The 13,086-nt window shown below is 41.0% G+C and overlaps 2 protein-coding genes across 3 annotated transcripts in view; both read right to left on the bottom strand.

The window, feature by feature from the left end:
* Window positions 1-13,086, bottom strand: part of TXNRD1 (thioredoxin reductase 1) — a 62,873-nt gene that overhangs the window by 45,595 nt on the left and 4,192 nt on the right. The window contains exon 1 of one of the 2 annotated variants that reach the window (XM_011386931.2): window positions 12,196-12,350. The exons of the other annotated variant lie outside the window; for it this stretch is intronic. The gene's annotated coding sequence lies outside the window, so the exon portion shown is untranslated. Of the gene's footprint in view, window positions 1-12,195; window positions 12,351-13,086 lie in introns of those variants that run through there. 2 annotated transcript variants of the gene reach the window in all.
* Window positions 2,037-7,446, bottom strand: EID3 (EP300 interacting inhibitor of differentiation 3). The gene has a single exon (XM_023527330.1). The coding sequence runs from the start codon at window positions 3,400-3,402 to the stop codon at window positions 2,293-2,295; it is 1,110 nt and encodes a 369-aa protein (XP_023383098.1). The 5' UTR covers window positions 3,403-7,446; the 3' UTR covers window positions 2,037-2,292.

The raw sequence follows: 13,086 nt of genomic DNA, 5'->3' as shown, positions 1-13,086 counted from the left end.
GAACAGCAATACTGTTGTCTCCCCCTCCGTGATAGGCTGAACAGTGGTCCCCAACACTGAGGTCCGAATCCTTCGAACCTTTGAATACACCACTTGTAAAAGGGACTTTAGGGATGTCCCTAAATGTGATTTAAGGATCTGGTGACCGAGGGATTTTCCAGAATCATCCCAGCAGGCCCCACTTCATCACAAGTATCCTGATATGAGAGAAGCAGAGGGAGACTTCATTACAGTAGTAAATGTAAAGACAGAAGAGGCTCCACACTCAGCTCTGAAAATGGAGGAAGACACTGAATCAAGGAACACAGGCAGCCTCCAAAAACGGAAAAGGCAAGAAAACAGATTCTCCCCGCAGAGCCTTAGCAGGAATTAGCTCTGTGAACATCTTACTTTTAGCCCAGAGAAAAGATTTTGGCCATCCAAACCGAAGAACTGTAAAAGGTAACAAATTTGTTTCTTTTAAGCCATTAAATGGTAATTTGTTATAGCAGCAATAGGAAAGTAATACATCCATTGAAATATAAATTTCATGAGAGTTGGGTCATTTTCTACCCATTTTCCCCAGGGCCTCGGGCAGCGCCTGGCACAGTAGGCATAGTTGCTGAGTAAATTAACATGGCTGTCACTGAGTCTCACATACTCCTAGTAAAGACACTAGACATTGAACAAGGCACATCTGGTGAGGAGTAAAGAACTAAGGCAACATCTTTTTGCTCTCATTAAGAGTATTTTTTCCTTGAACAGCAAATCTCTGGAAAACCCAAGGAACTCATGTGAGAATCAGTGAGGCCAAAAGATGCTTTCATGGTTGCTAAATTAAAGGGTGGTAGACACAGGGAAGAATCAGCATTCCTTCAAATGAAAAAGGGGAAGGAATGGCTACTTTAGAAAATAATTGGCTGAGTTTCATGAGAAATTTCTATTTTTTGCTAAAAACAGCCACTATTACTGAAGAACCCTCCCCCCACTAAACACATGTAGGATCAGTCCACTCAATCTCGATGTCATTCATTCAGTCTGGATTTCCTTTCCCCACTTCACACTAGACTTAGTAGGAAAGTTTATCGTTACTGCTATGCAAAACATTTATCCACCTGCCAAATAATGCTTAATGGCAAAATCCGCCACTACCAAAGATTAAATTCCTACAGGGAGCGGGAAGCTTATAGGATTCCTCACTGCGCATTCAAAATCTGTTTTTTCAAAACTCAAATTTTCAGTAATAACACCCAATAAGGCTATTTTTTTTTTAAACAATTGCAGGTAATTTTTAAAAAAGCATTTACAGCTTTATCTGAAGTGAAGAACTTTTGAATAAATTAATCTTATATTTCAGTTTAAACAGGGACGGTTTGCAGGCATTTCAAACCCTATTAAGAAATGCAAAATTGAACTGGGAACAAATATTCAAGGTTGTTACATAATGAAACATCACTGATTCTGAAAGATACTCTGTACTGGCAGAAATTACCAAGAGAAACTAGAGAATTAACCAATTAAATAAAAACTATAACTGGCTGTGGATTTTGCATTTGAAATAATTTGACAAAAATATCTTCTACCTCTGAGGATACTGACAAGGTAATTCGATTTCTTGCCCAGTTTAACATTCAAATGGAATAGTTTTCAAAAAAATTTTTTATGGTTCTCTGGTGCCATAACTTCTCACAATCCCATACATTTGGCCTCCACTTCCCCTACCTAGAATACCTTTCCTATCTTTGACCAATTCCCACTCACCTTTAAGCACTTAATTGATGCCTCTCACCCTTAAGCACTTGATGCCTCAACTCTACTTTTGTTGAGTCTAATCTAATCACAGGAGAAATTTAGAATATGGATACCCACTCATTCATCTTACTGAGTCCTCTTCGCAATGAAGAAAGGCATCCAAATTCTTTTATAGTATTAACGCTGCATATTCACTGCCCTAGGGATAGTCTTTCTTTACCATTTTTTTCATCCACTCTTTCCCCAATCTGGTTAGGAGCCCCGTATGGAATTCCATTGGTTCCCTGTAACACAGGAACACAGTATCACAGAGCATCGTAACTGATTTTTATTAATAAAGGGTCTTAAAGGACATTCAAAAAAATTTCCCCATGAATATGCCAGAGAATGTTTTTAATAACCGAAGATCATTACAAACTTGTCAACTACCAAGAAAATTACATTGCACGTAAAACAATTTCTGATGTTCCTGAAAATACTTTTTCACTTCGTAAGAAATACAGTATGTGCTTCTGTTTACTTTAGAAAAGCCACAAAATGCATCCTATACTAACAAAATATTTAGTATGAGTTTGTGATCATAGCCTCTGAGATTTCAAAAGTTGCCACAATATTTCTCCAGTCCTGTAAACTCAAAGATATAACACCTTGTCTTCTGCCATAGGAACTGGGATCATTTCCCTCACCCATTTGGTTAATATTAATTGGCTCTAATATTGGCAGCCTGTCTTGGTCAAGCCTTATTCTTGCAAAACCATCCCTTATAATGAAAGAAACATAAAATATATTCTCCACAGTACGAGAAAAAGAATTTGGATCAATCACAAACTCAAAATAGGAGACGGGAGTATCAGGATACTTTCGAAAGTACGTTTGCAACAATCCCAAGATTCTTTCTACTTCTTTTTCTGTCGCTTCTTGATTACTACTCAGGTCCAACTTCCTCAGCTTTATAGGCATATCCCTATGTTCTTCCATTTTGTGCGCTTTTTTCTGGTCACGTCGGCGCTTTCGTGCAGAAGACTCTGACTTGAATGAACCAAAAACAAAGTGGAATGTTTCAGCTTGCAATATCCAGGATGTTGCTTCTTTCTGTACTGTCTCCCAGAAGGAAAGGGCTATATTATCATCAAAACCACTCAACTCATTATGTTCATCACCTTCCATCCAGTTTAGACCAACAAATATACATAGAAAGTCACAAAATGCTACTTGATTAAAATAACTCATATCACAGTTTAGCTGCTTTGCTTTTTCTTTACCCAAATCAGAAGCCAAAACAAGAAACTGGGCATCGAGGGCTGCTTCTCTTGTTCGGCTCACTTCGTCAAACAGGACATTGGCTTCTTCAAGAGCCTCGCTTAACGAGTCGCTTGCTGTGTTCACTATGTCTTCACGGTTCTGCTGGACGGTACTGATGAGCTGCCGGTACTGCCTGCGGATACTCCGGCACTTCTCCTCGTCGGCCTCCAGCCCTAGGAGATGCGGATCGATGTCGGCCTCCCCATAGTTGAGGTCGTCAGCGCAGTCGGCAGCCCCCACCGCCACTTCCACCTTCATCGGTTCCGCCTCCTCTGCCTGCTTCACGGAGTACGCACGACTGGTGATGGTAACCGTCGGCTCCTCTCCTTTCTCCACGCCCCTCCTCAGGGAATCTTTTTCATCGGACATGACGGTTACTGGAGGAGCTCGGGTATAGTTCGGCTAACGGCTTTCGCAACGATTCGGACAACGGCGGAAATTGAAGGGGTCAGTCGGGGCGGAGGAAGACGTCCGCCCATGCGCACTGGCAACAGGGCTCGGAGGCCCCGCCCCCAGCTCGATCCGCCTCCCGGTGGCCACGCCCCGCGGAGCCCGGCCCCACGCGTTCGCAAGCAGGTCCGCGGAACATAACACGCACGCAATAATGGGTCCCAGCCCCACACTGAAATAGTGCCCGTTTAAGTGACAGCTGTTGTTTTAGCATTTACTGACAGTATCATCTAGCTTTCAAAGAAACACCTGGACAATCTATGACAAAATTGTGAAGGAATTAAAGGTCCTGCACTTTAAAACATTTGCTGTCACATATTGCAGTTAGGTCGACCTTCATTTTTCTTTCTTACTATGACTAAAAGATGGGGCTTTTTTTTTGAAGGGGAGAGGAGACTAGATCTGGCTAGATTATAAACTGCCAGTAGGGCCAAGGATCTTGACAAACACAACTTCCATTACAAATAGGCAGTGAACTCTAAGGGTTCATTTGCTAGGTTGTAGTTTGGAACTCAATTCTTCATTTTACAAATGCAAATTACTTCAATTACCTTCTCGGGCCTTCAAAAACCCAATCCCTTCCAACCTACCCAAATGAGGGAGGGGGGACGTATTACTCAGGCGAACTTTGGTTCTCCACCACCCAAGGGGGGAAGAATAAAGTGGGTACAATCTCTACAAAAGAGCTGTTTATTTGTAAGCTTGCCAAAGGCTAAAGGACATAAACTGAATGGACAATAAATATGAACCCTAAAAGGTGAGCAAAGGCTATTAAGATTTTAAACATAATCTGTTACAAGGCTATGGAAAGCATATGCTGTAAATCAGGTGATTAGTGGCAAAATTTGCCCACTAGTCCATTGGGAATTCTCGTACAGTTGGAAAGAGGGCTCAGTTCAACAGTGACACAAGCAACAAAGTGTAGGTATCACTGGAAAGGAATACACCGTTTTTAAAGAGAATATGCACTCTCAACCCACTCAACCAAAAGCTTTTAACCACTGCAACAGGTGGATAGGAACAAGCCAGGTTTGAGTCCCACACTCTAACAGGTGGACTTATCCTGCTGTCAGCTACCTCCCCAAACTTCTCTGTGCCTCCTTTTAAAGAGGTGGGGGAATGGGGGAGAGCGGAAAGGAAGGAGAGAACACACCATACTTCACCTGTCAACTGTGGTTTCAAGGTACCATTAAGTAAATTAGCCCTACCTTCCTTCCTATGCATCTAGACTGGTTCATTTTTCTTTGACATTAACAGAAAGTTTCTTGCAAATACATGAACAGGAAAACCGAATAAGTTACTCCAACACTTTTATATTACTATTGTCCATCATTATTTCTTTAAGTAGGGGTAATTCAGAAGAAATATGCATTTTTTAAAAACACCACACATTACGGTTATTTGCCCTTATATATTATCCTGCTGTATTAGACTGTTAGCTTCTCTAAAGCAAAAACTTGGTTTTAAATCTTTTAAGCAAAGCTGTTTTCACATGGATGCATTTGAGTACACACATTGGAATGTATAACTGAACACAGATTAAAAATTTGTTCAAGCACATATTGCGAGTTATTTGGCAGTAAAAGAATAATTTCACAGATTAGTTTGAGAGAGTCTACACAATAAAAATAAAAGTTGACTGCTTTTCAGAAAGTCAGTCTTATCTTTTCTCCGAAATAAAAAGTGAGAGAAAAAGTCAGGACCCAGAATCATCAAAGGGGCATATCAGTGCCCTCCCCCTCCAAGTCTGGCCAATTACAATCTAATATTCAAACCTGCTTTAAATTTTAGATGAAAACACAGTTAATTCCAAGTCCCAAATTCAAAAGGGTTTGCTTTTATAGTTAATCATATTCTTAGGAGCTTCTGATATTCACTTCAAATTCAATAAAAGCTATCTATCAAAGAACTCCAGAGGATAAGCCAACCACCCCACCCCGAAGGTGCCTGTTTTCTCCTGGCTCAGAGAAGGGAACACAGCCTGATACCAATTTGCTCCATACAGAGCCTTTCATCTAAGAATTTCAAAATGCTTTGGAGATAAATTAATTCTTCTAACCTACTTAGAAAGGATTACTAATACTATTTACAAGAATTTCTCAGGAGATAACAGCCCACACAACTTGCCCGAAGCAACGGAACACATCGGGACATGCATCACATCATTACGTTGTGATTTCCAGTGCTGTGTTCATTCTAGGCTAGATCCTTGACCCTTAAAACCACAGTAACATGTAACTCAGACCGTCCTCAGACAGCTGTACTTGAATATTCTGCCTTCTTAAATCTGCCTTTAGAGCACAAGGTTCAGATGTCACCTCAAAATAAAAATCATTAGGTGAGATTTTTATTAATAGCAAAAGTATGCTATTATTTCAAAGAAATTACTAAAGTCTACCTTCATTCAGTAAGACTAGTTCAGGCAACAAAAGACACACACAGCTTGGCCTTCAAGATAATTTAGCTCCTCTCCCCCGCTTTTTCCTCTTTCAGGAGTTGCTGCCAGGGGCTGAATACGGCCCCCTCTATTTCCTTTCTTCCTTTCTTCAGTTTTCCCTCCAGTCTTATTTTTCGGTCCCTTTGCTCAGAGTTCAGATTCATTCATCCCAAGCATTCTTAAACTCTTTCCTACAACCTCCAGCATTCAACCCAAACATAATGGGATGGCTGTCACAGATTAGAGGTCTCTCTCCGGCCAAATAAAAAAAGAACTTGCATGGGTCCACTCTTTTCCAGTGGGATTTTTATTTCAGGATTAATCATCAAATAGCTGCTTAAGAGACTCCTGAGCCAAAGCCAGGAACAAGCCGGGTTTGAGCCCCACACTCTAAGTGGACTTCTCCTGCTGTCAGCTACCTCCCCAAACTTCTCTGTGCCTCCTTTCGCAGCAGTTTTTTCCCCCCTCATCCTGCCAGGGTATCGATTTAATACTGAGCCATGAAAAGACGCAGTAAAGTCCTGCTCCGATTTGTCAGAGCAGCAGGACAGTAGGTGTATTTTCTTTTTCATCTTAACTTCCTTTAAGATTATGTTTGTGTGTGTATATTTTCGCTTTGTTTGGTTTTTCACAGTATTAAAGGTACACTTTGCTATGATTAAGGCAGATATCTGTTTTTCAAATGAGTTTCTAAAAGACATGGCCAGTAGAAGGAGGCAAACCTGGGTTCCAATCTTGACCAATTAGCTTAATAATGGTGTTAGGCATGTTGCTGAACCTCTCAGCCTCCAGTTTCCTCATTGGTAAGATGGGAATACTACTACTTACATCATAAAGTTACTGTGAGTATTGAATTAGAATTATGTGACAGATTTGACAATAGTTTCAACTGTTGGGTAGATACTTCATAAGTTTTAAATTATCTCAAAGATAGCAAATGGTTAATAAACATTACACACCAAAGAGAAAAAATATATATATACAAACAAGTAGCTTCCCTCCTGGATGTTGTTTTAGAAACAGAAAAATATTTTAAAGGTTAAACCCCTAAGGAGGAATACAGGAATATATCCCACTATAACAAATATCGGTGAAAAGAAAAGTGCCATATAATACAATTTTAAAACCTAAGGATTCAACCAATGGCAGTGTGTATATACTCTGAAGGGTAAACCTCTCTACTAGGTATTCTGAAGCAGGTCCACAAAGAGTCTGAGACCAAGCAAAACTATTTATGTACATTTTTCTCATGAATGGCTCCTTGGACTTCAGATGCTTTAAAAAATCCAGTATCCAAAAGAGACTTTGAATAACTATTCTATTCAAATAAGATTGCTTTATTGTTCGTGAAATAAAGATAAAATGACAGTCAAGTCCCACAAAATAATCTGGAGCCATTCAATGAAATATTTCAGAGTATATAAAACCTCCACCCTTGCTCTGTGGTCAAAAGTCACACGCTTTGTTAACCAATGTCACCATAAAAAGAGAGAAAGAGAGAGAGAGAGAGAGAGAGAGAGAAAAGAAAGGAAGGAAGGAAGGAAGGAAGGAAGGAAGGAAGGAAGGAAGGAAAGAAAGAAAGAAAGTCATACTTTAACTGACACTTGGGAGAGCCCAGTGCTGACTGACTTGCCAAGCCTCAAGAATTAAGGTAAACAAGGGTGTGAGATGAGACTGGAACCTTTCAGGTTGTAGGAGCTATTATCAACTGTCTTGGGACATCTCAGAAGTCAGCAATGACCCGAGGGTTGTTTGACAGACGAGGGGTAGGAAAGCACTGGTTATGTCGCCTTTAAAGGAGGTAGCCTGGAAAGAACTCAGATCTGGAGGTCTGGGTGCAAATCAAAAGTCATGCTTTATTCGTTTCCACTTATTTCCTTCAGAGTTGGAGATTCCTCATTTGTAAAATGAGTCTACTGGATGTCTTTCTTCTCTGCCATACAGCGTGGCTGTGCTTCTTTGTAAAAAAATCATATACAAATATTTGTTGAAAATATTTTAAAGTATATACATTGCCCTATAGACTTGTGTTAGAGATAACAAAAAGAGTGCCTAGCTCAATGTCAAGGACACAGGAGCTCAATAAATAGTCGCTAAATAGACATAATGTGACTTTCTTCTCAACTGACCTGGGCACATCTGCATAGACTGCCCGAGGTGGACAACACTGCTACCACATAGCTCTTTAAAATTCTCAACTGCTTTATATGCTGCCTGGACTCTCTTCTGAACAACTTAGGGCTCGGTCTCTGACAGAGACAGTCCACTTTCACAAAATAAGACATCTTGTAGCTAAATATCTCACTTAAGTGAGCCTCCTCCTCTAACCCTACTATCATCCATTCAACAAATACTACTTGAATGCATACTAGCTGTTAAAAAAAAAAAAGATATAAAAATAAATCATTTTCATCCTAAAGAAACATACAATTTAGTAGGCACAGAGGAATGCAGTTCCACTCACCAAGCATCTAGTGAATGAATTCTAATTTGCTAGAGCTACGCTAGGAATACCAAGATTTACATGGGCTCAGCCCTGAATCATGAGCACACCATCACACTAAGGAGATCAGGCATGTATCCTAACAGCAGTAACACAAAGCCAAGTGCCAGAATTGTGAGTACACCAGAGTGAACTTTATAGACAAGCCTGGGTTCCATTCCTGGCTCTGCCACTTAACTAGCTAAGTAATCTGGGCACACTCCTGAAATTCTCAGGGCCTCTATGTTCTCATCTGCCAAACTGAATAATACCACCTCCTTCACAGAACTACTGTGAGGATTTAATCAACTAGTTTCACAGCATTTAGAGTCTAGCAGTCAACGGTCAGTAGACAGTCAATAAATGGTAGCTGCTATCACTAATAGGCATGTCTTAAATATTTGCTGAGCTCCATCTAATACAGACCTAGGATCACAGGCATGAAGAATAAGACTAATTCTCCACTTTTGATATGTAAACCAAAAAAATTCATTGGCAGGATTACTCCTTTTCCAGAGATGATTCATGGGAGTGCTGTGGGAGCACAGAGAAGAAAGAGTAGACAAATCTGGCCTTGTACTCTAAAACAGGGGTCCCCAACCCCCTGGCCTGTTAGGAACCAGGCCACACAGGAGTTGCAGTGCTAGCAATCACCGCCTCAGCTCCACCTCAGATCATCAGGCATTAGCTTCTCAGAGGAGCACCAACCGGTCCCTGGTGCCAAAAGGTTGGGGACCGCTGCTCTTAAACAGGCAGTTGGAAAAGTGGGTTTGAGCAGAAAGAGAAGTCAGGAATTGAAATAAAGAACAAAACGAAGAAGGGAAATTTTAGGGACTATAGCTGTTAACAGTATTCCCCAGAAGCTTCCTATAGGTGAGGGAGCAGACAACCAGAAAAGTAGGTAGGACCCAGATCCTTGAGGATATGGGATACCAAACTAAGTAATGTGCACACTGCCATGGATGCAGATCTGGGGACAGCAAAGAAGCAATTAGGAAGATGCTCTGACAGCAGACAGACTACCAGGGGAAGAAGATCAAAATTGAAAGGCCAGTTAGAGACTGCTGGAATGGCCTGGGCAAGAGGAAATGAGTACCTGAAATAGGATGGGGAAAAATAGGGGCAGTAGGTACATATGTGGGACACGGTCAGACCCTGGTAAGTGAATATTATTGCCTTAAAGAAATTAAGTCCCATATTGCCAGTTTTAGTCTTATTTCCCAATACTATTATCTCAAACTACTAAAAGTCTTAAATATGTCCAGCACTTAGTATTCCAATAAGCACTTTTTCGTTCACTTTGCTTTTCCTCTCAGAAATACCACCAACAGGTATTTACACAAGTGGTTTCAAAACTCTGGAGGCACTGATTTACATATAACGAAGTTTCCCTGTAAGAATACTTGCAATCTTGCCCTTAAGAACTAAAATGTTCTTGAAAGCCAGATGTCTTTGAGCAATAGGAACTTTATTCATAGTCCTCAGAATTTAGTAGCTCGAATTTTACACATGGACATACAAGTCCTAGCCACAGATAGCACATTTCCCTATTTTCCTATTCAGGTATAAAGTGTAACTTTCCTGTTGAGTTACCGTTTGCTATTTCCTACCTATTCTATTTTGAGTATTAAAGAATAGTCTTTTCTTTTCCCCACTACTAATTATTCAGCAACTGATCTTGACCAAACTACCTTATAGGTTAAATTAAGTCTCAAACTTGATATTTATCACAAATACCTGAAGGGGCTGTTTATATATAAAGGCAAATCCTAGCCCCTTCCAGAGGTTTACTTAACAAGACAGCAGGTAAAGCCCAGGCATGCGTATTCCACAAGCATTCCAGAGGATTCTGTGCAGGTCGTCCCTAGACTAGGTTTTTGAAACAAGCTCCTTCAAAACCTTCTTATAGGCAGTCATTTAAGCTCATCGGTTCCCTCCAGAAGGTTTCTCACTCCCTGGTCTTCTACAGTAAGTACACTAAAAGCAAGGTCAGTTCTGCTGTTATTTACTGAGGGGGAAAGGAGACAATGGAAGAAACAACATTAAGAGGAGAAAGGTAGAAGCAGACATTTTAAAAAGCTCTCTCTCCATATTTTAAGTTGCAATTAAAGTATGAAATCTTAACCTTTTGTTTTAAGGTGCTGACTTTAGGATTATAACACTAACCCAATGAGCACTCGATTCTCCACCAAATAAAGGCCTTTCTCCACTCAAACCCAATGTTTCCTAAAGCATTTCAGAACCCACCATTTAGCCCCAAATGTGGGCAACATTTCAAACTAGCAGTCCTAAACCTTGTGTCTCTTCCTCCATGTTTTAATACTCTTTAAAAAAAAAAACAAAAATAAATGATATAAAGTAGATTGGTAAGTTTACTTAAAAGAGATGTACTAAATGATTTAATTATGAATCAGTGGTGTGCTTTTGCCCATGGCATTGCACCTCCTAAATGTCTGAAATTATCTATGATCACATGGAACTGAAAACATCAGATCAAATCAATAAAATGTGTCCAAAGCTTATAAAACCAGATTCCTTTTATTCCCACTGATGCTAAGACCAGGATCACCAGCTGAATTTATACAAAGATTAAATGCCTACATAACTTTTTAAGTGCAAATTTATGTCACAGGTAGAGCAAACAGAACGATCATACAGGAAGGAATATTAACAGACCTTGCAAATTAAAGGTCTCAGTAACACAATATATTCTAAATCAAGCCAAAGCCTTTTTCTCTCTTTAATTATTTTCCATTTATTTGCTATTTGTCTTTGAAGTCTATCTCCATTTCATATACCCATTTTTCAAAAGCAAATTCTTTTAGAAAAGGTAATAAATAAAATGCAAATTAATTGTTAACATCCTTCCTAAAGGCACACACAGCTAAACGGATTTCACATTTAAGTGAAGTCTCGGGTTTACTTTATCAGAAGGCAATATTTATGCATGTTCCATTTCTTAAAATTTACGTAGATACGAACAAAGACAAAAAGATAATCAGCAAAAATTAGAGCAAAAATTAGAGCAGATGTATCAAGGTGATGAGCGTTATGAGGCTTTTTAACCTGGTAACCAACTACACCTGGTGTAGAGCATCACCCATGTTGCATATCCCTTTAAACACGCACCTAGCCTCCAAGCATTTTGCCAGTATGGTAGGCCATGACCCCTCCCTCAGTGGACTGTCCCAAGGTAGCAGTGCCGCCACACCCGCCACCAGGCAAAGGAAAGATTTCTTTCTCCCTTTTCCCTACATCCAATTATTAAATCTGAGCTAGAAAAAAGACACCTGAAGAGAAACTCACTCAGAAGAGGTTCCTGGTTGCTCTTCCCTGAGCCAGGGGTTTCTGGGTTTCCCTCCCAGAAAATTAAAGAAGGTGACAGGGACGACGAAAGTAAGCATTTCCTGATCCCCTTTTCTGAGTACTTCCCTAAACAACTCACTTTCAGCAGTTTACACTACTGCTAAAAATGATTAAGTTATTTAGATTTACTCTGAAAGAGGGAGGGACAACAAGAGAAAATAGGTCACTTTTACAAACATATTTTAAAAGGTGAAAATAGTTACGTATTCCCTTCCCCAGTTCTGAAGTTGACCCCACGTCTCATCAACCTCGATTAACACGTGAGCTAGCCCCAGCGTGTTTCTTTGTCATTTTACTAGGATGGGCTCCATGTGGAGGTTCCTTCGCATCCACCCTGGCTTTGAAAGGAGGGCTGCGACCACGAAGGGCTCCAGGGGCTCGCTCCCCGCACACGCGGGTGAAACAAACATTACAGTCTCCTACCTACCTTCAGGGTTGGACCATAGCCGCCTATCTTCCTCCTTTTCACAAACACAACCGGTACGCCGGTTTCCGAGGTCAGTTCGGACAGTGCTCCCTCGAGGCCCCGCCCGTCCTCTGTGGCACAGAAGCAGAGAAGGGAGCGGGTCAGGCTTCCCGGCCGCGGCGGGAAGTGCGCGGCGGGGGCGGGGCTTCCGCGTAGCCAACTGCGCGCCCCCCAGGCGACCCGCATCCCGCCCGCCGGACAGCGCCACCTGCCTCAGCCCAGGCAGTGCCCTAGCTCCGCGCGCGACCAGGCTTGGATCCTGGACCCGGTAGACGGGCACAGAAGCTGGAAACATGGCCTCGAGGCCGGCTCCTAACGCCAGAGTTCCGGTCAGACTCAGACTCAAATCATCGCAAGTCTCTCTAAACTTAAACGACCTACTTTCCCAGTAAATCCGGAATTCAGGAAAGCCTCAAAAAGGAGGCTTAAGGCATATTTATCTCAGCTTTTATAAAGCACCACCCAACTTAATCCTCCTTTGAAGGCTGCATCCGTACAGAATGCCAAAACCCAACTTCCAATGTTTCTTTGAAATTTGAACCCCTGAGGCAAAATAAACACTGCCCACTTAGGTTGATTTATTTAGGAACGTTGAAGCAATACAGCAACACCCTATATGACATATGTCATGGGAGCTAATGGTCCAACTTACAGACGGGTGAATTTAGAATGAGTCAGTGAGAATTAAAAATAGACTACAGTTACACTGACATCAGGCCCATTCAAGAGACAAAAGCCACACCAACACTCAAGTATAATTGGTAATAATAGTAATAATAATAGTAGCTAATACTTCTGCAGTGTTTTGTATATATGAACACTTAAATTTTCACAACTACTTTTTGAAGTAGG

This window comes from Pteropus vampyrus, unplaced genomic scaffold (genome assembly GCF_000151845.1).
Source record: "Pteropus vampyrus isolate Shadow unplaced genomic scaffold, Pvam_2.0 Scaffold16, whole genome shotgun sequence".
NCBI classification, from domain to species: Eukaryota; Metazoa; Chordata; class Mammalia; order Chiroptera; family Pteropodidae; genus Pteropus; species Pteropus vampyrus.
Note: the sequence above shows the minus strand (reverse complement) of the source record. Positions and strands in the feature narration are given on the sequence as shown.

Bases quoted from the DNA above. Each gene is read 5' to 3' on its own strand.
- EID3 (XM_023527330.1), bottom strand. From the start codon at position 3,402: ATGTCCGATGAAAAAGATTCCCTGAGGAGGGGCGTGGAGAAAGGAGAG.